Consider the following 22,594-nt stretch of genomic DNA (forward strand, 5'->3'; position numbering starts at 1 on the left):
TTTTAAGGAAAGGGCTACACTGATCAAAACTACCCTAACTAATTTATCATCTATTTTTTATTAGTGTTCAAGATCCCTACAAAGGTATCTAGTAAATTGGAAAAAATAATGAGGGACTTTTTGTGAGAGCTAGGAGAGGAAAAGAGGGGCCATAGGGTGGGTTGGGAAGTAGTGACTAGAAGTAAGAAGCTAAGAGGTAGGGGTGGCCATGAGCCGAGCTATTCATGATTTGCTCGAGCTCGACTCATGAAAAGCTCGGCTCGGCTCGGTTTCAATCGAGCTCGAAACCAATTTATAGGCTTGATTAATAAACAAGCCAAGCTCGAGCCTAATAGAGCTCAGCTCGTGAGGCTCGTGAGCCGAGCTTGAATATATAATAAAATTATAGAAAATAATATATATAATAAAAATAATATAATTCTTAATTTTTTAAATATCAAATAAAAATATTTTTTATATATAATTTTATTTTTATAAAACATTTTTTCTGAAATTGAGCTCGAGTTTATGAGTTTTTTACTCGAGCCGAGCTCGAGCTCGAGCTCAAGCCTCGTACTACTCAGCTCAGCTCAACTCAAATCCACCCCTACTAAAAGGCCTTGGGATTGGAAACATTAGGAAAATAAATATGGCATTATTGGGGAAGTGGCTTTGGAGGCTTCCTCTAGAAAAGGAAAAGTTGTGAGATAAAATAGTTGCTAGCATTCATGGGCTTGAGGACAATGGTTGGGATCCTAAAATTCTAGCAATGACTACAAGTGTTTTACAATGAAAAGCAATCCATGACCCACTACCAACTTTCTCCCCCTGGATCAGGTATGATTTGAATTTACGTAACCTTAGGCTATGTTTGGTTTGAAGGAAAAAGTAGGAAAACCTATACAAGGTTTGTAAAGGTTTCCCTACCTTTCCCTTCCTTTTCCTATTCTTTCCTTCAAACCAAACACAGCCTTATAAAATTCTAGGAATAAACATGGGTTGGAGACTCTCCCTTGAAGAACCAATTTCCTTCTTTGTATGCCCTCTTTGACTTGAAAAATGAGCCTATATCATCATTTCGTGTTCCTATATACTTGGTTTCTGATTTTGGGTGGAATTTGGGGCTAAGAAGGGTTGTCAGGAATACGGAGTTGGGGAGCACCTTAACTCACCTGGCTATTCTTGGAAATGGTTTCTTGGACCCTACAAAAGAGGATAGCAGAATTTGGACCCCTTTCCCCATAGGCTCCTCCTCTTGTGCTTCATTTCTTAAGACCTTAACTCAGCCAATTATTTCCCTTGGATTGTCTTTCCCTGATAAAGAGGTTTGGTGCAAGCTCATTCCAACTTGGGTTGGGATTTTTGGTTGAGAAGTTATCCTAAAAAGAATCAACATTAATGATTTACCTCAAAGTAAGAGATCCAGGACTTGTTTATCTCTGCATAGGTGTATTCTCTACAAAAGCTAATGGGGAAACTGGATGCCACTTATTAGTATCTTGACTCTTTGCTAAAACTATTTGGGAATGGGTTTTTTCCATTTTGGGTGTAGTTGGAATCCCTCGTTGAATGTGTAAAGATTGTTTTCCTCCTCTAAATTCAGCTGGCCAATGAAAAGAGGAAGGAGTATGTGGAGGTGTATTAGGGTTGTTGTAGTTTGGTCCTTATTTTGGAAAGAGATAGCAAGTTCTGCCTAGGTTAAGAGAGTTGCAAGCACTTCTTGGATCCCACCCCCTTTGCCTTCATAAAACTGAATTTTGATGGTATTAGCTTTGGGAATCCAAGACTTTCTAGTATTGGGGAGTTTTCAGGAATGAGAAGGGGGAATATCTTAGCATTGTTCTCTAGCCCAATTGGAGAACAAAACTCACTCAGGGTTGAGATCTTTACGGTCTTGGAAGGAATCTGTTAAAGTCGGCTATTAAGGGGTAGTTTGGTCATTTTGTCCTATATTTGTAGTATGGTGTAATGCCCTTTATGTTTTGATTTAAGTGTCATGTCCCATACTTAGTTAGGGGCATAAGAGTCTTTGTAACTTAAATTAGAAACCTTTAAATAATACCTAACCGACTAGAGAGTAAGCCTTTCTCTATAGTTCGAACCAAATTTTCTTCTTTATCTCTCCTTCTCTTCTTTCTTCTTCTTTGTTAAACTTCTCTATTGTTCTAGGACTGAAATCAAATAAAATTATATTTGGAAAATGGTATCAAAGCGGTTGTGATTGAATCAGAAGTTAACCCATAATTTTAGATCACCTTCTACCCTAGTTTTCTTAAAGAACTCACTAATCACTTGGAGTTTCACAAAAGGGCTAAAAAGGAGTGATTGTTTTCTTCTTTTGGAGGTTTTGATGCCTCAAGTTGGTGGTGTAGTGAGTGTTTCATGTGGTTGGTAGAAACCCTTTAATCGATGGACCGAAGACGGTCGTTTCAAGTGGTGTAGTGGACAAATTGGTACAGGGCTGATTTGTGTGGTTTAAATAGGTGGGTTTCATGGGTGTTACAATGTGAAACAAGTATTGTTTAGTTGTAGACCTAGTGGTATGTGTGTGGGGTGTATCTAGGTGGTTTTGTGCTATTGAAACAGTGATTGTTATTGCTGAAACTATGATAGTAGATGTTTATAACAATAATCAGTCATTAGTGGTGCAGTGTGGTGGGTAGCACATGAAGTGGTGTGATATCCTAGTGAGTGGGAAGTTTATTTTTATTATGATAGTTATGGGAGACAATATTAAATAGAGTAAATAGAAGTCTAGTGTTATGATTCCCCCTAATTACTTAAATGTGTAGATGACTTCCATTAAATTGAATAGTGAGAATTATGTGCCTTGGTTTAAGTCTATAGAGGTCTTTCTTAGGGCTAAAAAGATTCATTATCCTTGTTTTCAGTTTTCTATGCTCACAAATTCCGTTAATCTTATGTTTGTTAGTAAACTGATCAAGTCTCTTAATTTCTCTATCACCTTTAACCTTATGTAGTGGTTCGTTGATAGCTCACTATCTTAAGGGGGAGTGTTAAAGTCGACTAGTAAGGGATAGTTTGATCACTTTCCCCTATACTAATAGCATGTTGTAATGTCCTTTACGGTTTGATTTAAGTGTTATGTCACAATGCTTAGTTAGGGGCATAAGTGTCTTTGTAACTTAAATTAAAAACCTTTAAATAATACCTGGCCAACTAGAGAGTAAGACTTTCTCTCTAGTTCAAATCAGATTTTCTTCTCTCTCTCCTTTTGTTCTTTCTCTCTTCCCTCTTCTACTTTGTTTTACTTCTCTACTGTTCTAGGACTGAAATAAGTATAGGTTAGATCTGTAACAAAATCCAAAGAGCAAAAGAAAATGAACATTGATACGGAGGTGGTGGTAAACTGGTTAAAGGAAGATAAAACTGGAATGTGGAGCTACAACAACGAAAAGAAAAAAAGTAAATTGTTTGCCAAGTAAGGTGTGAATGTTGTTCTGGGCTATTTTAATTACTGTTTATTTTGTTTTTTAATTAGTGGCCTCAGATCTTATTGGGGAGTTAAGGCAGTTTATCTCCCCCTACTTGTACTTAAATTTTCTTTGAGATTAATTTAAGTTTCTTGTGTTATATATATATATAATGTTTTAAAATTTGTTGGGTAATTCAGGTGGACAAAAATCAAGGGAAGCAAACTGGCCCGGACTCCTGATTTGAGTTTTGGAAATGGATTGATGCATGCAATTAGAATTTAGACCAACTTTGATAAGTCTGCGGTTTAAGTTAATTAAATAAGCTCAATCCGATACAAAAGTTTGTTATCATTGTTAAGTAGTGTTGATCGGATGTAAACTCTATGGGGGATAGCTAGTAATCATATAAAAGTAAGTTAGGACTTAGGACTACAGTGGCCGGCCAGATGTTTGTCTTATTTATTGTATTAGTCTTCCTTTACTAGGTCTGTAAAAACTTTCTCCAATCCATATCTATGAATTCCTGTTTTTGAGAAAAATAATTCTTCAATTTTTCTTGCTTTTAAATGAATATATAAAATAAATACTTGTCTTAAATTTTGTGCATGTCACAAAAACTAAATCCAATACCATATGTCATATATGGTTACTATTCGCACATCTTGTACATGTTGTTACACTAGTCAACATAAAATGAAACCCAATGAAACATTATTTTCATAAACAAAGCACTTTCATGTTCGGTCCAAGAGGATGCATTTTCTTTCTAATTAATCCTCGTACAAGTGGCTAGCTATATATAAAGCTTTTACAAATCATATCAGCCCATATTTAAATCTAAGAATTCCACGCCCTTGTCTATCAAAACAGAATTTCATGCCATCAGCATGATGGTTATGGCCCTATTTCTCCATGTTTTCATCATGAATTACAGGTTACTTCATTAGAGAGAGAGTGAGAGAGAAAGCCTTGGGCGGTGAATTACCCAAAATCCGAGTCTACACCTGTTCCAACTTCTTGCAACCCCTCAATAACCCAAAAGGAAAGGCACATCAATAATGAATTTAAATTCAAACATCCAAACAGTCTGCTTTTTTAGACCACATGTTTTATCATTAAGAGTCCAAAGGAAGTGCTCCCAAAACCCAATATTACCTGTCTTCTAAAAAAGAGTCCCATATGACAAGACATTTGAGGTCTGAAAATTTTGCTTTACAGACCCATCGGCATTTGGATTTAGATCTGATTAGAGGATTTGAAATATAAATTCATATCTAAAATGGTCAGACTTGAATCAAACACATTTCAGACATGATAAAATGACATTAATGTCCCTATTATTATCATCAATTTAATAATAATAATAATAATAATAATAATAATAATAATAGTAATATATTTATTATGATTTAATAATGACAATAATAAATCAATATTGTTTCAGAAAATTTATTATTAATTAATAAATAAATAAAAATATTAATAATTAAATTTATTTAACAGTAATAGTAATAAGAATATTATTATTACTAAATAATACACTTTATCATTTTAATTTAAATAAATAACACTTTATATAATAATAAGAATAATTAATAATTTGTTTATTAATAATAATTAAAATATTTTTATTTATCATTAGTTGACAATAATAAATAAATATTGTTAATAATTATATATTTTAATAAATCATAATATTTATTAATTAATAAAAACTTATTTTATTGGATATTTTTAATATTCTTTTTATAATTTAAAATATTATTGAACATTCAATTTATAGAGCTAAAGATGTAAATTTCACAGTTTAAGATGAATTGCTCCAACTCAAATAACCTTGCCTTTTAAAAGCAGAAAATCATTTAGGATTTGTTTGTTTGCTCTAACATCTAAAAGTGCCATAATTACATTAAGAGATAAATTGATCTTGGTGAACCTTTCTTTCCTCTAAACTCTGAATGCAAGGAATGTTATTAGCATTGTCAAATATCCATTTTAACACATGATTGAGAACTTCTATTTGCTTTTTGAGGAAATCAATAAAAAACAAAAATGTTGCAAAATTCCACTTTAAGAGATAAGAGGCAACGAACACCCATTTTCCTCTTAAAATTACAAAATTCCTCGTAAGTGATAAGAATTAAGAGGAAACGAACAAACCCTCATACTGGCCCATTAAATGAAATAATAGATTTTTGATTTTTTAGACATCAACTTCAGGTTCATCAAACTCCTAAATAAAACCGGTCTGAAACATAATACCCTAATTTGTTTCGGTGGTAGGTATATGGCATATACATTACACAAATGCCACAATGTCGTGCCTGGTGGGGTTTCATCGAGGCCTTTGATTAGAACGGAGTTAAACTTGAATAGAGACTGAACCGAGGTCAAGTCATCCAAACATAAACATGATTTGCCTACACGAGGGGTAAGCCATGAAAAAAATAGGGATGGAACCTGGTAGAGGAAGCTGTTGGTTTCTTTTGGTCACCGAAAGCATGTTGACACCGATCAAGACCATCTTCAGATGGGAAACCCGATGCCTCACCAAAAAAATAAAGATTTAAGGCTGTATTTGGCTTGAAGGAAATAGGGAAAGGGAAATGTTACAAACCTCGTATAGGTTTCCCTATGTTTCCCTTTTCCTACCTTTTCCTTCAGACCAATCATAGCCTAAAAAGAGAATGAAAGAAAAATCGCAAAGTTCATAACCAGGCACACCTCAAATAGTAGGGAAAGGGAAATGTTACAAACCTCGTATAGGTTTCCCTATCTTTCCCTTTTCCTGCCTTTTCCTTCAAACCAATCATAGCCTAAAAAGAGAGAATGAAAGAAAAATTGCAAAGTTGATGACCAGGCAGGCACCTCAAATAGTCGTATCGGCTCTGAACTCCCAAGGACAACATTGAAAGTTACAGGAGGAATATTTTCACTAAAATTGCTCTTAAAAACGGCATTTTAAGTAAGGATCAAAGTTCACTAATTTCAGGTACGTCACAAATCATTCCAAAGCACGGGAAAACAAAATAAAATGCAGGCATAGCATAGCACCACCACCCAAGGGATCACTACACAAGAATCAGGGTCTCAATAACCGGAAGGGGAAGAGCAGCTACAAAGTTAATGAAGAAACAAAAATCTTGAAAGCCGAGATGGGCTCACCCCCCCACCCCCCCAAAAGGTTTGCCTATTGTACAAATGAAACCTACCAATATTAACCTCTAACTAATTGTAAAGCAGACAGCCAAAGCGCAACATTTCAGTACAGAAGTACAACTGCCTCCCTACAACTTTACCAGGTGAGTCTGGCTAAGCTTTATCTTTCTCACCGATGATCGAAGGATTACGTCTTGCCCAGCCTAATACCCATAGTTGGTGCCATAGACTGAACCATAACCTGCAGCAGTCTGCCCTGCAGGCCCTGTATTATTGGATGGGGGAGATGCATACATGGAACCATGGGGTGGATATGAATTATAACCTTGGTCAGTTGTGCCGCCAACTGAGTTCTGTGTAGGACCTGCAGCTTCAGCCATGAAATTCTGCAATACACGCAAATTGTTTATCAGCAGGTAATTAATCCAATTACCTAAATATACTAACGTCATAAAATGTATATGTACTGCAATCAACAGCAGTTGTGCACAAAGGGCAAAACATTGACAAAGTCTAGGTGCAAAACAAACAGTAATAAGACAATTTTCATAATTTTCAAAATTAATCAAACAGCAATGTCTCCAAAATTGAAGCTAAAAAATGAAAAATGCCACTCAAACTCGCATTGGATCGGTAGGAACAAAAGAACATGAAAAATCAAAATTCAGAATATACTTGAAAGGATGTCTCAAAACATAATACATGCCTGTATCAACTGTTGTGCTGCCTGTACTTGAGAAGCAGATCCATTAATCTCTACGGTCATTTCCCCAGGCACACCCCTTGTTTCCTGTATTGTAATGGTTGCCCCACTGGCACGTCGTATATAGCTTATACTTGCACCAGCTGTCCCAATCACTGCATCAGCATAGGATAGTGGAATTTGCATGTGTTGTGTGACCTGCAAGCATAAAACCAAACCTTCAGTGGCAAACTACAGTGGAGGCTAGATTCAGTATGGCAGGGATCAATGGTGAAATGTCCAATTGAAATGAGAAAGGAAGTTGGATGGAGGCTAGATTCCCACCAACAGGAAGTTGGATTTTGCATTGCAGTTCAAATTTTCCTTAGAGAAAATTCTGGGCCTGCTTTGGATGGTTTCTAGAGATAGCACTAATAGAACACCCAATGATAATTATCTTCCCATTTCTTTTCTTTTTATAGGTTTAATCTTACAAATAAAAAAGCAAGAAGAGATTACCTGTGTAATGACTGGTGCTTGTTGCGGCACATTAGATGAAGAATGGACACCCATTGGAGCCTCTCTACCATATGCTGATAAAGCCTGATGTGGTTGTTTGTCCAAAGGAGGCAGGTCAGATGAAGGATAATAATTTTCATGTTGTCGTGGTGGTGGCATGTATTGAGGATTAGCACCAAAACCAGGACCACCACCAACATTTGGGGGTAGTCCTTGTGGAGGGGGACCCCAAGACTGATGAGGTGGCATGTTCTGTTCCATCTGGGGATTTGGCATTTGCATCTGCCAGAAGAAAGGTCCAACAGTTCACTAAAACAAAATAATTTCATTTGATTGCATGTCCATATCACGTAAAATCCAGTAAACAAAACAGAATGACTTTAGAGTGCTATTATTCAAAAAGATGATAACAACAGACTTACATGCATTTCAAAAAGGGGAATTACACTACGATCAACCAAAAATTTCCTGAGATGAGAAGCAATTAGCTCAACAGCCTTGTGCAACCCTGCAGGCTCCCCCTGTATCTCAACAACTCTGTCATCTTGTAGTGCAAAAATTGGTAGATCTTCTGCAGATATTTCATGAAAAGAAGTACAAAAAAAGTTAGATGCAATCTGATGAGATTTTAAAAAACACATTTTCCTGCATTCATGCAGAACTCAATAAATGGGATAACAGTTCCATGCAACAAACCATGGGGCCCATTGGAAAACATATTTGGGGTAAAACCTTGAATAGACAAAAGCCTTTGTGATCCATTTCCCCCTATTGTGGAACACTAAGGAGTATTTCATTCTATTTTCAATTGGATGTTGATCTCCTTTTTGCAATTGCAAACCAATTTTTGCAGGAAGAGGATTTTTTTTTTCCAATTATCAAAAAAGGGAGGATTTGTTTCCATTGCTTCTATTTGAAATTTGAGCATCTGAGTGGAAATAAAAAGATCCCCCTGAAGGTAACAAAATTTTCCAATCACAATACCATGATCAATGGTTATTAGGATTGTTGATCCAATAACTCAAAAGCATTAGCACGATGGGTATGTTTTTTCGGAGCTCTGTACTCAGCAGTGAGCTGGGGCAATCATGGGCTGGTCTAGACCAATGTGCCCTGTTCCCTTCCAAGTCTAGGACTGCAAATGAATCAGATACCAATTTGATTAAAATATAACCAATCCGTTTATTCCTGATTTGGATATTTGTTAGCAATTAAACAAATCAAATTGGATTGGCATTTGTGATCCATTAAGTTATTGGATCAAACCAAGTTATTTCCTATTTATCTGTTAAAATCTGATTTGATTCAATCTCATACATAATATAAAATATGTACCATAATGTAAATCATATTATATAATCATAAAATAAGGAATTTATATTATTTTTATGAAACCCTTGAGGCCTTGATAAACAAAACAAATAAACAAACCCTGACAGCTAACCTCAAATAAATAGATCAATATAATAGGTTTTGTCATTCTCTCCTTTATCCTCTTCACACTTTCCGTGTGCCAAATCCTAAACCTACCTAATGTGAACGCCAGTTGCTGTCGCAGCCGCCACCATCTCACTGAAGTAAACATCATGTCGTATTCGGCAGGCTTTCTGCTCACTGCCATCAGTTGTTGGTCCCTTAAGATTCAATTGAAAATTGGTCGAGGGGATGTCTATTCCTGTGTCATAGCCAGAGGCCTCAGTGGCCAGAAAAGTGATGGCAAGGAGAGGAAGTCTCCACTCCAGTGAAGCCTTTGTAGAAGAGGAAAAGAAGCTTTTCTGCAGTGAGGCAAAAGGAACAATGCTTCTTGAGACTTAAAGCATGAAACTGGTTCAGTTTGGTTAAGGGTTCAGAGCGATGATTTTTTTTAACTGTAAGGTGAAGTATTTCATTAATCAAAAAGCATATACAAAGAAACCCCTGTACAATGAGAAACTGAACAAAGGTAAGGAAGTTATTCCTGCATCATAGCAGATGTCATAGTGGCCGGAAAAGTGATGGTAAGGAGGAGGCGAAGTCTCCAATGAAGCCTTTGTAGATGAGGAAAAGAAGCTTTTCTGCAGTGAGGCCAAAGGAACAATTCCTCTTGAGACTTAAAACATGAAGCTGGCTCAGTTTGGTTAATGGTTCATAGCTGCTATGGAGATCTAGTCCTTCAAGAACAAGGCAAGAAACACAGCTCTGGAAACATGAAACACCCTACCAGGTGCAGGGGTCAATGGTTTGGATACAGCTACTACACCTGTTCTGTTTGGGTTTGAAGCTGCTATGATCTCTGCTCTCTGTCTTCTCTTCCAGCCTGTTAGGGTTCAACCTCTTCAAATCATTTTCAGCTCTTAAGTACACCCTTTTATCCGGCAAAAAGGTCCAGTCTCTTAAATCTCATCATGTATATCAAATCAAATTCAACTTGGGTATCTGTTTATCCAATTCCAGACCTGATAAGGAACCAGGTTTCATATATTATTTGAGTTTAATTTTAAACCTGTAAGCATTCCCAAGGAAATGCCTTGGCAGTTGGCACCAGTAAATGCACTCCTACTCCCAAGGAAAGCAGGGAAATCCATCATGCTGAACCTTAATTTAAGTTCCATGAATAACCCTTTGGGTCCATCCAAGATAGGAACAGGTATGTATTGATCAAAATAGAGAGTGGTTCTCTGTTATTTGGATCCTAAAAGCATTGTAAATTATAAATTGGCAGAGGCTTCAGTTTGCTAAATGATCTAAGAATTAATGTTTGCAAAACAGCTTTTCATCACAATGTAGTTAAGGCATACTGCCTAGGTGTTTTGGCCTGGTAAGGTGAGTCAACACCTAGGCAAAAACTAGGCATCCCCTTGGTGGCAAAAACAAATAGATAAAATGGTTAAAATGATTCCTAATCTGATCAAGAAGAGAGCTTCCCTAAAGTATACCTATTTCTGCATGCAGAGACACTAGACCTGGCAATTGGGTTGGGTGGGCCAGGATCAGGTTGGGTCAAGACAATTCAGGTTGATTTTGGGTCGTGTGAATTTTGGGTTTGGTCAGCAAATGCTAGACCCTTACCCTAAGTGTTTGGGTTAGGGTTTGACCCACAGGTGAATTCAGGTCATCCCAAAAAAATAACTGCAATTTTAAAAATAAAGAAAAATACATGAAAATTGCCAAAATTAAAGGAATTAACCTTAAAATTCCAAAAATAAAATAAAAAACTTGAACATTTAACAATTCAAAGAGTAAACAGTAAAGAGTAAAGACTAAATAGTAAAGATTAAAGAGTGGAATCTTCTAACAATACATAAATAGTCCCAATTAGACCTGACAATCAGGTCAGCAGGTTGACCCATGACCCAACCCAGCCCAGTTTTTTCCAGGTCGGGTCATTCTCAAATTTGGGTGGCTAAATATGAGATCCTAACCATGTTTTCTTCGGGTTGAGCCAGGTTCACAGGTTGGGTCAACTTTTTGCCAGGTCTAAGAAACATCCTATAACCAATCCACAATGTCCATCTGAAAGGTGACCAGCTGGGTTGAACACAGGTACAGTCCCTTCACCTAATCACCTTAAAGCTTTATAGCCAACTTTAAACTGGAAATTTACCCAATCTATATAAGCCACACCATAATTCTCATTTTTAATATAAAAGGTATCGACAATAGAGGGGTAAAAGTCTTCACATGTGGCAATGTCTTTTGCAACAAAAGGTTCTCCATGCAGAACAGGTGGGCTCAGGTGGGAGAGGACTATATAATCATGTGCAAATATTTTGAGCTCCAAATTAAATTGCCATGTAATAGATCCTCAGATCTTCTTGGGATGTTAACTAAACAAACCAACCAGCAAACTCATTACCAAAACATAATTATTGACAAGTACAATAAATAAAGAAACATATTGCATAAAGTGTTTATGCGCAAGTACAGATAAGTTTGTGTATATACATGTTAGTTGTAATTTGTAAACTATTAAGCTACAGAACAGATTGAATCACTAATCACTAAATGATTAAATACCAACCATACGAATAGCAACAGACAAACAGAGATAAATAACCACAATACACTCAATATGAACCAAATGGTTTATGCACACTTATATCCATATATAAAAGGGAATAATAACCTATTTTCCCCCACTTAAATGCATATATCTTTTTTTTAATTTTTATAGATACACTTAAATGCATATATCGATACCACAGCTATTTAATTGCTCAGGCAAGAAGCCTCCAAAATGCCTACCTGCCTAGTTAGCACCAAATGAACATTTTTATAACACTAACAAGAAATTGGAGGATCTGAAATATATCTAACATCATTTAGGAATATACAATTTGGCATTTATACGAACTCCCAATTCCAGATTGTGCCAAAAAAGGTAATGCAACTAATAAGTTGCCATATGTTATATGGACACAGCTTCTGAAAAATTGAGGTATCCAAATTGTTCAGGCCTGCCTCGAGGAGCGTGGTACGAGGGTCCGGGGGCAGAGCCACCGGCCCAGCCACTAGGTTCAAAAAAAGCAAAAAAGCGTGAAATTTTCAAAAGGCACACCAGGGCTGCGCCTAGGACCTAGGTGGGGTGCATACCCAAAAATGTGGCTCGCCTGTGTGCCTAGGCGCACCTTTAAATCACTGAGTACAGTTCTTTGTTAGGCTGTGTTTGATAAGAGTGCTAATGCAGAACCAAGGTGAACTTGTACTCTGGTTCAGTTCTGCAGACATTTGGTAAGAATATGTTTTTGAACTGAAAATGAAAGCATAATTGTTTTTTCAATTATTTTTGCACTCAAAATTGTTAAATGCAAAATAGTTTGGTTCCAGCCTTGAAATTTGTTTTGCACCCATCACAACCAAGCAAGACACTGTAAATTTATGAATGCAAAACTGAACCCAGTAATCTTCTGTTTGAACGAAATTGCATTTAGATCAGTGCATTCACCTTTTGCACTCTTACCAAACACTGACTTGAGAAAGAAAAATAAAAAGAGGCAATAAAGTAGTTTAAGTAAAACATTGAAAAGTAGGAAAAAGCAAAAGCAAGTGAAGAAACAATCATATCAGAAGAAATTGTATTTTAAACCAAGAAGCAAAAGGCTATAGGCAAGAATTGATCTGAAGTTACCTGGTCCAAGAACACGGACTACACAATTTGATGCTTCTTGAACAGATTTTATGGTTGCTCCCTGCTTTCCAATTAAACTTCCAGCTTGTGAAGCTGCAACTAGTAGCCTTGTTGAAGATGTGCCTCCAGAACCTGGAGGATGAGAAAAATCACCATCTAAACCATCTACAGTGCGTTTATGGACCCTCAATAGAGCATCCATTGCAGGAGGCACAGAAGCATCAGGTTCTTCCTTTGCTGAAATCAATACCTATTAAAAAAGCAGCAGAGGGTGAACAATAAATATCCATTATTATATTAATTAGGCTAAGAAAAATCCACAAATATCCTATTGATCAAAAAAATCCACAAATATCCAAACCTAGTTTCTTTTGAAATAGGGAACATATCTAATACACAATTACAAGTTTTGGTATGGTACTGGCTTAACTCAATTTTGATGAAATATCTAATGCACCATTAGTAACTGGCAAATAGTGAGAATCAATTCAAGGTGCCAAGGTAAGGCTAGGCAAGAGCAACCGGCAACCATTTCTCACTAGAAATTATCAATTATCTCCGTACAAAGTACAGACTTCGTATTAGAACATAGAAAATCAACATATTCATGAGAAGAAAAGAAAAAAGAAAATCCAGAAAATATAGGGGCTATGTCCCTGTTTCTGACTTCTGTCCTAGGAAAAGAAAAAAGAAAGGGTGGAAGAGAAGGAGGAAGAGGAGTCAGGAGACTGTGTAGTGAAAAAATTTTAAGCTCTTCCTTGCTTATTGGTTCAGGTTTTGAAGTCTTCGAGGGTCTAAGACAGCACATACCAACATGTTTGTTGATTGAACACCCTAACAAATAGAACTAATAAAAATATGTTGGCATATAAACCCACAGAATGAACAATTTAGTTAATAATGTCTATTTATTACTACAATTTCAAATTATAAAAAATATTTTGTAGTGTCATGCAAGTCAGTACACAGTACCCAACTTAAACAATATTCACAACATTGGGCCCAGTAGGGGTGCCCACAGTTTGGTTAACCAAACCATGGGCTCTTTTGGAAACCAAACCAGTACCACCGGCTTTTGAAAAACCGCAAACCAAAACCAATCAGTTAACTGGTCCATCAGTTCGGTTCCTCAGTTTTTTATATTTGCAATATATATTATAAATAATTATATAAATAAATATAAATACTACAATAACATAGTATAATATATTATAAATAACATATAACATATTTATATATAACATAGAGATATTTAGCATATAAATATAGATATATTTTAACATATAGATACGTGTGTTAGATATATATACCAGTTGGTTCAGTTAACCCCCATTTTTTCTTTTAGGTTAACCAACACTGAACCGGTACCACCAGTTTTTTAAAAACACCGAACTGATCAGTTCCGTTAAGTGGATTTTTCAGTTTGGTTTCCTTGTTTCGGTTCGGTTTTTCAATTTTTGTTGAGCACCCCTATATGGCCCTATGGCCCAAGCCCTTGGGTCAGGCCCATTCAAATTTTGGAGAATGCACAATCCCAGCCTGCCCAAGCAAGGCAACCCTCTAAAAAATGGCCAGGTGCTTAAGCAAGTGCCTAGGTGACACCTCACCAACTATGTTAAGCAGGTAATAAAGAATATACCCAGAAAATTGAGAATTTTTATTATTAACAACCAAATAACATTGAAATGATAAAGTTGCTATTCAAATACAGATCCACAAAAACAGTGGAAAAAACAAGAAAAGTGCTACAACACAAATACAAGGAACATCTCCTTATACTCTCTCCAGAAACGGAGTTGGAGCCACATTAACAGATCTTAGGATCAAATGAAACAACAGATTCAGTGTAGATACCAAAAATGTTAAAACTAGAAGCTTTGATCATGCAAATAGCATCATGTAAAACAAGAAATTAAAATGCAGATTTGGGTTAAGCAACTAGGCTTCACTTGGTCAGGTTCATCATCGTCTAAAACAATATAAACAGGCCAATGATGTTAGAAGTATGAAAACATTCCATAAGATGACCATTCCCAAGTGCCAATAGAATGAACCTAGCACATCAAAGCCCATCAAATAAAACAGACTCAAAGAAATATTCCACCAAACCATTTATTCGTTCATCAATCTATGTGCACACACAAAGGCAAAACCAATAATTGCCTGAGATAGCCCACGGATGTGTATCTGACAGAGAAAGGTTCCAGCTTGACCCGCTTTGCAGTTGCATCATGTCTCCCCTTTGAAATACAAGGTAGCTTGAGTGTGGGGTAGGCACAGTTAGGTTGATCATAAATGCTAACAAACTGCATGTAGAATGCAGCCTCATAAACAAGGAGTCTCCACGTAAGCATTGAAGGCATTTCTTTGAACAGATTAGTGTATCTTTCTTTCTTGACAAAAATAGGCAAAGGATTTCATTGGATTTTTCCCCTTTTGTTAAGGATAGGGGGTTTAGTATTTCCCTTGAAGAGCGAAGGCATGTTTTAGCAAGCTAAGAACTCAATACACAGTTCAAAAATCAAAATTTCCTCTTTGAATTCCTCCCAAGGACTCGATACCAACAATCAAAATTCTGGTTGAGAAAGATTTTCAAGTGGTGTTAGGCTGGTTATACCAAAATTCAAAAGACCACACGGATCAGACCTTTTTTAATGGATACCACTTAGCTCTTTTTCATCATATAAGAGAAAAAGCCTCTTATATTTTTACAGCATTTTCTAGGCCAAAAAAATCCCCTTATATGATGTCCCACAATTCTGCATTATCAATTCTGTATTAGATTATTACAAGAGCTACATTATATTTCTACTATTTTCATCAAGCAACTTGTCAAGGAAATTCATCTTTTTACAGGTGCAAATCAATAACTAGTTGTACAATAATGAAATCAGCACACTACTAAAAAGAAGATTTCTCCATTTGCCCCTTTTGTGTGATAAACATAAAGGTGAACAACCAACCACTATCATGACTGCCACCAAGAATATCTTTGTTGAAAAGAACACAACCAGACAATTACAAAGTCTTATATATGACCTTTCAGATGGCCAAAAAGATCTATGAAATTGTGGAACAGATAATCACAACCATCGGTTCAGATAGGAATATAACTGATGGGAACTCTTAGGTAAGATCCATCAAACAATGAAGCCAAATCCTATCTTATGCATGAAATTGTACAATGTGGAAAGACAGAACTCCGCCTGTCAAAAGTTGCATTTTCTATATACACAGTCATTTACATGCTTATGTCCATAAAAGAGAGAGATTTCCTTTGATATGAAAACCTGCATATTAATGACCCTAAAAAAAGGAAGTAATTTGTCGATTCATGAGAATTTTCTTTTTTATAATTAATTCAATCCATGGGAATATTGGTTATCATGTTTCCATATGAGCATAAATCAAAAATTATTTCCTTCTAAATTAACAGTGTCTCCACTGTACATTTCATAAATGAATCAAGAACATATGCTGGAATGGACAAATTAAGAAAATTGAGTTTTGTGTGTGACTTTAAAATTTTAAAGTACCAGCTATTTTGAACATAATAAGTGTTGATAGGTAAGGATTTATTAGAGTAAATTATAAATAATATAAGGTCCAGGAGATATGTTTAAAGGACTGTATTATATGTTAAACACAATTTTTTGTGTGCTGTTAATTAGTTAAAATTATTATACTTTTATTGTGCTTATATAAGAATGCGTAGGTGAGTAGGTCAAGTCTGGAAAGCAATTATTGTGCTTATATAAGAATGCGTAGGTGAGTAGGTCAAGTCTGGAAAGCAATTTTAGCCTAAGATTTATGCTGATCAAAAAAAATTAGCCTAAGATTTAAGAATTACCTTCTATATCATATTTATTCATGCTAATTGTCATAGGTTTCTTATATAAGTTTGACCATGTGTGGCAAGACACCAATCAACCAAGTTCTGAAGTTACCAGATAGAACGCAGAGCTTCTTGGAACAGATGTTTGTACAAGGTATCTCTGAGTGCTTAGTCAGATAAACTTTTCAGCACTTGTAATGCTCAATGCTGATCCCTGCAATCTGGATCTTTGGTTCTTCTAGTTTGAAGTCACTTTGGTGATTGATTTGTTGCCTTAGGTTCACGGACAGAACCTGCACAGATTCATTCGGTTATTGTGATACAAGGTGCTGTATTTGGATTCATGTCCGGTTTAAGGTCATATTTTAATTTTGCATGTTCTTTTTTAGTCCTGTTTTTTAAGTAACACATTTTGAAGGTTAACATTATGTATATTACAGGTTACATTTTCATCTTTACCATAGCATTAGTTATGGGGGGGACGCCAAAAGATTGCTACTTAATTTCAGGGTTCTTAAATCACAAGATATGAATTCTTAAGTGATTGCTTTTAGTAAAATAGGCAACAGGCCTGGCTAATGTAACCAACCAGATAAGCAATTCAAGAAATGCTAGCCACAGAACCACGTTATACTCAACAAATGGTAATGTCGTCAAGATTACATTGACATGTATAGCACAAATATTTTATTTTGTTCCTAATAACAGGTAGGATGGCAGAAGCTGGGAGGGAGAGAATAGAAGGAATGCCAGCAGCCCCCATCAAGCAAAACAAATAAGCTGATATAAGATTATAAAAAACAACATGCTTTTTCAATATATGATCCAGCAAAAGTATAGAAAGCATGGGCATTTACATTGCTAAGCAAGATTTCATTTAAAGAAACTAACAACTGTTAATTTAGATGACAAATATTACTGCAGGAATAAATTTGACGCTTGATGGAAGTACCAGATGATTGATCAAAAATATGACCAACAAGGGTAGGTTAAATGACAATACATGATGAGCATCAGCTGGGCCTGGACTGATAATGTATTATGAAGCAACTTACAGCTCTCTCTGAAGTCCCTTGAGGGCCATCAAGAATCTTTATGCGAGCCTTCGTCTCCTCACACATTTTTTTGATGAACTCTCCCTTGCGTCCAATGATACCACCGACCTTCTGTGCAGGAACTAATATTCGGAAAACATTCTCACCGGGCCATCCAGGCCACCTCTTTTCACCCCCTGTAGCTCCTGAATCATCTTCACGTCCTCGTTTTTGTTGAATGTTGGAGTTCCCAGGCATTCCAGTCATGTCAAGTTCACCAAAATTCTCACTAGGAGCAGCCATAATGTCTCACACTACAATGCTGAATAATAGATACAAAATACAAATTAACAGAACTGTTCCATGGGACAACAACAATATCATAAAATCCAATGCACTAGCCATAGGTGAAGTTGTTTCTGCCATTACGCAAACCATAGTATAAGTAATGAAAACAGACCGAGTTAGTTAACACAACCATAAAAATGATCACCTGTGCATTAAGAGGCAAAATATCCAAAAAGAAAAGATAAAAGAGTATTTCCTTGAACGATTCTCATTTCTCAATATGCCCTGATGAGTTGATAATAATGTTCCAATAAAAATAAGCAAATAATTGCTCCATTGCTATGTTGGAAATTTAGAACTACTTCCTACATATTTAGCAGATATAAGTTTCTCCCTAAAAAAGGTATGCTATATTTTTTTCATTTCATGACCACAACATAGTGTTGCAAGGAGGAAATTACGAAATAAACAAGAAGCAAAAACAATGGTGGAAGATGACTTCCTAGAAACTTGCTTTGTACTTTTGTTCTAAAAACTAAATTGCAATTTTCATTCCTTGATGCCCTGTTCTCCAAACTGATGTAAAGATACAACATCATTAAGGATTCCAAGATCAAATGCATGTTTTAGAATGGCAAAAAAGTAAATATTAAGCAATATTTTGTTTACAATGTTTGATTGTTCCACTTTTCTACTTCTATAGTTTTATTGTCTCTGTATCATCATCATCTAAGACTTATCCCAACTATATGGGGTCAACTACATGAATCCTGTTTTGCCATTCCATTTTGTTTAGCCAGTACCATATCCACTGTTAAATTTATGAGCTCTTAAAATCATTTCTTATTACTTCAACCAATGTCATTTTTGGTCTGCCCCTAGCCCTTCTAGCCCCTTCAATTTGCAATGGAGCACTTCTTATGGGTGCTGTAGGTGGTCATCCATGAAAGTAATCAAACCATCTCACTTCTTATGGGAGCACTTCTTATGGTTTCTTCAAATGAAATCATTTCTGACTCTATCCTTTCTAGTTTTTCAATTCATCCACCACAGCATATGCATCTCTTCTTCAATCATGTTATAGACATGTTATATCTTGACCGCTCAACACTCTACTCCATACAGCATTTCTGAACTTAGAACTGTTTTATAGAATCTTCCCTTGGCATTAGACCCATTCATGGGCCGGGTAGCCAACAGGCCAGGCCAGTCTGTTCTAAGTCGGGCTTGGACGTGACTTTAGGCCCATGGGCTCGGCGGGCTCAGGCCCAAACTGCCCAAAACACAAAGCCTGACCTTTTTCTCGGACAGGGCTCGGGATTTCTCAAAAAAGCCCGGCCCAAGCCTGACTTTACAATATATAATATAATAAAAAAATATTTTGTATATAATAAATAATATATATACAATATGTTTTTTCTTTGTTCCTCTTCCCTTTTTTCAAGTAATAGTGAGATCCTTCATTATTTTAGGGTTTTGAGGTCTTTTAATATAAATAAAACAGTTTTTGTTGAATAAAAATAGGAAAAAAAATCTTTTTTCAAATTTCTGGCCGGGCTCAGGCCTCAATGTATTCTGTTAATACAGAGACAAGGCCCGGCCCGTGAACAGGTCTACTTGGTATTTTCCTATCACATAAGAGAAAAGACTCCGGATACACCTCTAAATTTACCTATCCTGCTCTAATAGTATAAATGGCATCTTCCTCAGTCTCTCCCTGGTTATCAATTATCAAACCAAGGTAATAGAAAAAGGTTCTCTTGGTCTCCATCCTAATTGTACCCTGATTTGCACTCTTATCATTATTATTAAATTTGCATAGAATATATTATATCTATGGTATAAATGATGAAACAACGGTGGAACTAACAATGCAAATTTGCCAGGTCCCGATTAAATTAGAAACAATGAAGATAAGAAAAGATTTTCTTAACAGATTCTTTAGTCACCTCAGCCCCTGACCTTGCCAAGCTGAGTCAAAAAACCAAGTCACTGAGTGGCATGGCCAAGTCAGACAAATCACAAAATGGGAGACTTTCTACATTTATCATGTCTTCAGAACCAGTCCATATTAGATTTACAGCACCCATGTAGTGGGCTATCTCAGATTATGTTACACAGTTGTGGCTCCCATTTCTATTTCATACACTTAATGTGAAGTGTGAAGACAATCCAAAACCTTGTGATGGATGTCCTTTCTTTATGACAAAGCTTCATATCTTTTTGTAAGTGGTGAACTGTTTATATTAAGAAACATTACAGACAAGTTTTATATTAAAAATTTACATAGAAATTGGACAAATTTCGGAGTTCTATTTGTGTTGAAACAGTGTACAGTCCTCTGGCATAAACAGGCTCTCTTTCTTGTATTTTCTTTCATGGAGTTTTACTGCAATTCTAAATTTTGCATGCTCAAAAAAATGGACCTATTTTGAAGTGTCCATTCCATGCAACATAAGCATTAAATGTTTAAGATAGCAGTTTGAGAGACATTAAGGAAACAGACTTGATAGTGGATGATGGCATTTTTATCAAGATGTCCACAACATGCAAACGAGTTGCCATCAAAAGAGAAGCTCAGAAAGAGAAAGACAAGGGAGTAAATTGAAAGGAGGGTAAGGAGGACAGTGGAGTATGTATGTATGTATGAACATGCATCAAAGATTAGCAGATTTCAAGGGGTTCTCATGTGTGCCTGCTCCAATGGCATGCCAAATGCAATGGGGAGGGGGCAACAGTTTTGGGTACTAAACTCCATCCCAGCATTGTCAATACAGTGAAGTAACGGTTAGTCAATTTGACCTCTCTATCTGATAAATACCCAGGTGCCAACTAGTCAATTAAAAAAATACATATTTTTTTATTAAAAAAGAGATTCTTTTTTTAAGAAAATAAGATATTGACGCAATCTCGCATACGAGTTAATAAAAGGGTGATATTGAACATTTGGTTTACAATGTTCAATATGGATGTCCTGTTTTTCAAAGAAAAGGTGCAACTTTGACTATTCAATGTGCCATTTGTTTGTGGCAATTCCATACCAACACACAACTAACTGGAAGAGAACTCAAAAGAACTCCTCCTTTGGCTTCCTTCATTTTATACTTTTTCTATTTTATATACCATCATTCAATCATGTTGCATAACAAATATTTAAAGCAACAGCATGAACACAAAAATGTGAACATATTCTATATTATTTCTAATAATTTGAGATACAAACAGAAAATAAAACCTCGAAATGACACTGCGGTTGACTAGGTCGATCGTCCTAGGCAACCACACGAGGAGTATTAACCAACTAGTTAGTGATACCATTGGCCTGGCCCTTATTTGTTGACTAGTTGGTAGACTACTAGACTGGTCGAGGGTTTGATAACACGGGTTCATTTCTCTCCTTACAAGCCGGACCACTCGTAGGCACTTATAAAAGAACTTGAAAATAGAGAGGCATCCTTTGATACCTTGCGCATGTTTTGTCCACCCTTACTTCATGGATACTCACGTCACAACTAGAGAGCTCAAAAAAGGCACTATTCAAAGAACTAATTAACAAAACCCTAAGAAAGACCGCAGAAACATAAGAGAAAAACAACAAAAAAGAAAACAATCTCAGTTAGGAAAAAAAGGTGAAGAAAATAGCATCCTTACTAAAACCCTAAACCCAGGTGCCCAGAACTCAAAACATCCAGACCCATCAAGACCAAAATTTTTCACCCCGTTTAGTAATTCCGCCTCTTGAAACAAGAATAAATAAAGTTGCTGCGGTGTGGCCATGGGAGCGCAGGAGAGAACGAAAACATATAATCCCAAAACGAAATACGAGAGGAAATCACAGGAAACGCTCTTGAGAACCACCACCAACAAAAAAAGATAGACAAATATGATAATAGACGATACAGAAAATGTATATTCACAGTAAAGAAGAACCGACAAGAAACCCTAGAACTATAAGAACGAGTTTTCTATTTTGCTTACATGGTTAACGACGAGAGCTTCTCGGCAGACCCAAAAATGGCGTAAGCACCGCTCCAAAGCAATGGAAGAGGGAGAGCCGATGACAAAATGTGGAGCTTCCGTTCTTTCCAAGGGTTTGCGGAAACAAAATGAGAGCCCGTATCCAGGATTAGGGAAATTGGGGAATTGGGAGGCTCTCTCTTTTGAAGACGTTATTTTGTGTTAGGTTCAGACCCTTTCAATATCTGTATTTACATAAAGACCCTATTATTTGTTAAAATTGAAATTTGCGAATCAGCTTTTTGGGCCGGTAAAGAACTAAAAAGATGATCATTTGTGGGTTGGGCCTGCGTTTCCTGGCCTGCCTGAAAGCTTTTGGGCTTTGGAGGACGTAACAATTTTTTCATCCAAGGATCCAAGCCTAGACCACTAGACCAGCCCATATCAAGCCCGCACCGCCTGATACCTATAATCTCGGACCCAAAAAGATCAACACAGTATGGATTTAATATACAATAAAATCTTATGGCCTGATTCGGTAATTTGTATGCGGTGCAATATTATTTGCATCGGTACAAAGCAGAGTGTAAATGAGTT

General features: G+C 36.3%; 1 protein-coding gene across 1 annotated transcript; it reads right to left on the minus strand.

Annotated features, from left to right (window-relative positions):
- Window positions 1-6,375: 6,375 nt before the first annotated feature.
- On the minus strand, window positions 6,376-22,218 carry FLK (RNA-binding KH domain-containing protein). The gene is made up of 7 exons (XM_010279802.3): window positions 22,019-22,218; window positions 17,774-18,074; window positions 12,884-13,133; window positions 8,199-8,347; window positions 7,777-8,058; window positions 7,282-7,476; window positions 6,376-6,961 (listed from the first exon to the last, which is right to left on the minus strand). Exons 2-7 carry the CDS (start codon window positions 18,053-18,055, stop codon window positions 6,779-6,781), a joined length of 1,341 nt encoding a protein of 446 aa, XP_010278104.2. The 5' UTR covers window positions 18,056-18,074; window positions 22,019-22,218; the 3' UTR covers window positions 6,376-6,778.
- Between the last annotated feature and the right edge of the window lie 376 nt (window positions 22,219-22,594).

Source organism: Nelumbo nucifera, chromosome 1 (assembly GCF_055504915.1).
Source record: "Nelumbo nucifera cultivar China Antique chromosome 1, China Antique-T2T, whole genome shotgun sequence".
Taxonomy (NCBI): Eukaryota; Viridiplantae; Streptophyta; class Magnoliopsida; order Proteales; family Nelumbonaceae; genus Nelumbo; species Nelumbo nucifera.

What these genes read in the sequence shown, in the direction of transcription:
- FLK (XM_010279802.3), bottom strand. Translation starts at nt 18,055, where the DNA reads ATGGCTGCTCCTAGTGAGAATTTTGGTGAACTTGACATGACTGGAATG. An exon ending in AAGGGACTTCAGAGAGAGCT is followed by an intron (nt 13,134 to 17,773) that starts GTAAGTTGCTTC and finishes CTTTTTTAATAG; the next exon opens with GTATTGATTTCAGCAAAGGA. An exon ending in TTCCCCTTTTTGAAATGCAT is followed by an intron (nt 8,059 to 8,198) that starts GTAAGTCTGTTG and finishes TTCTTCTGGCAG; the next exon opens with ATGCAAATGCCAAATCCCCA.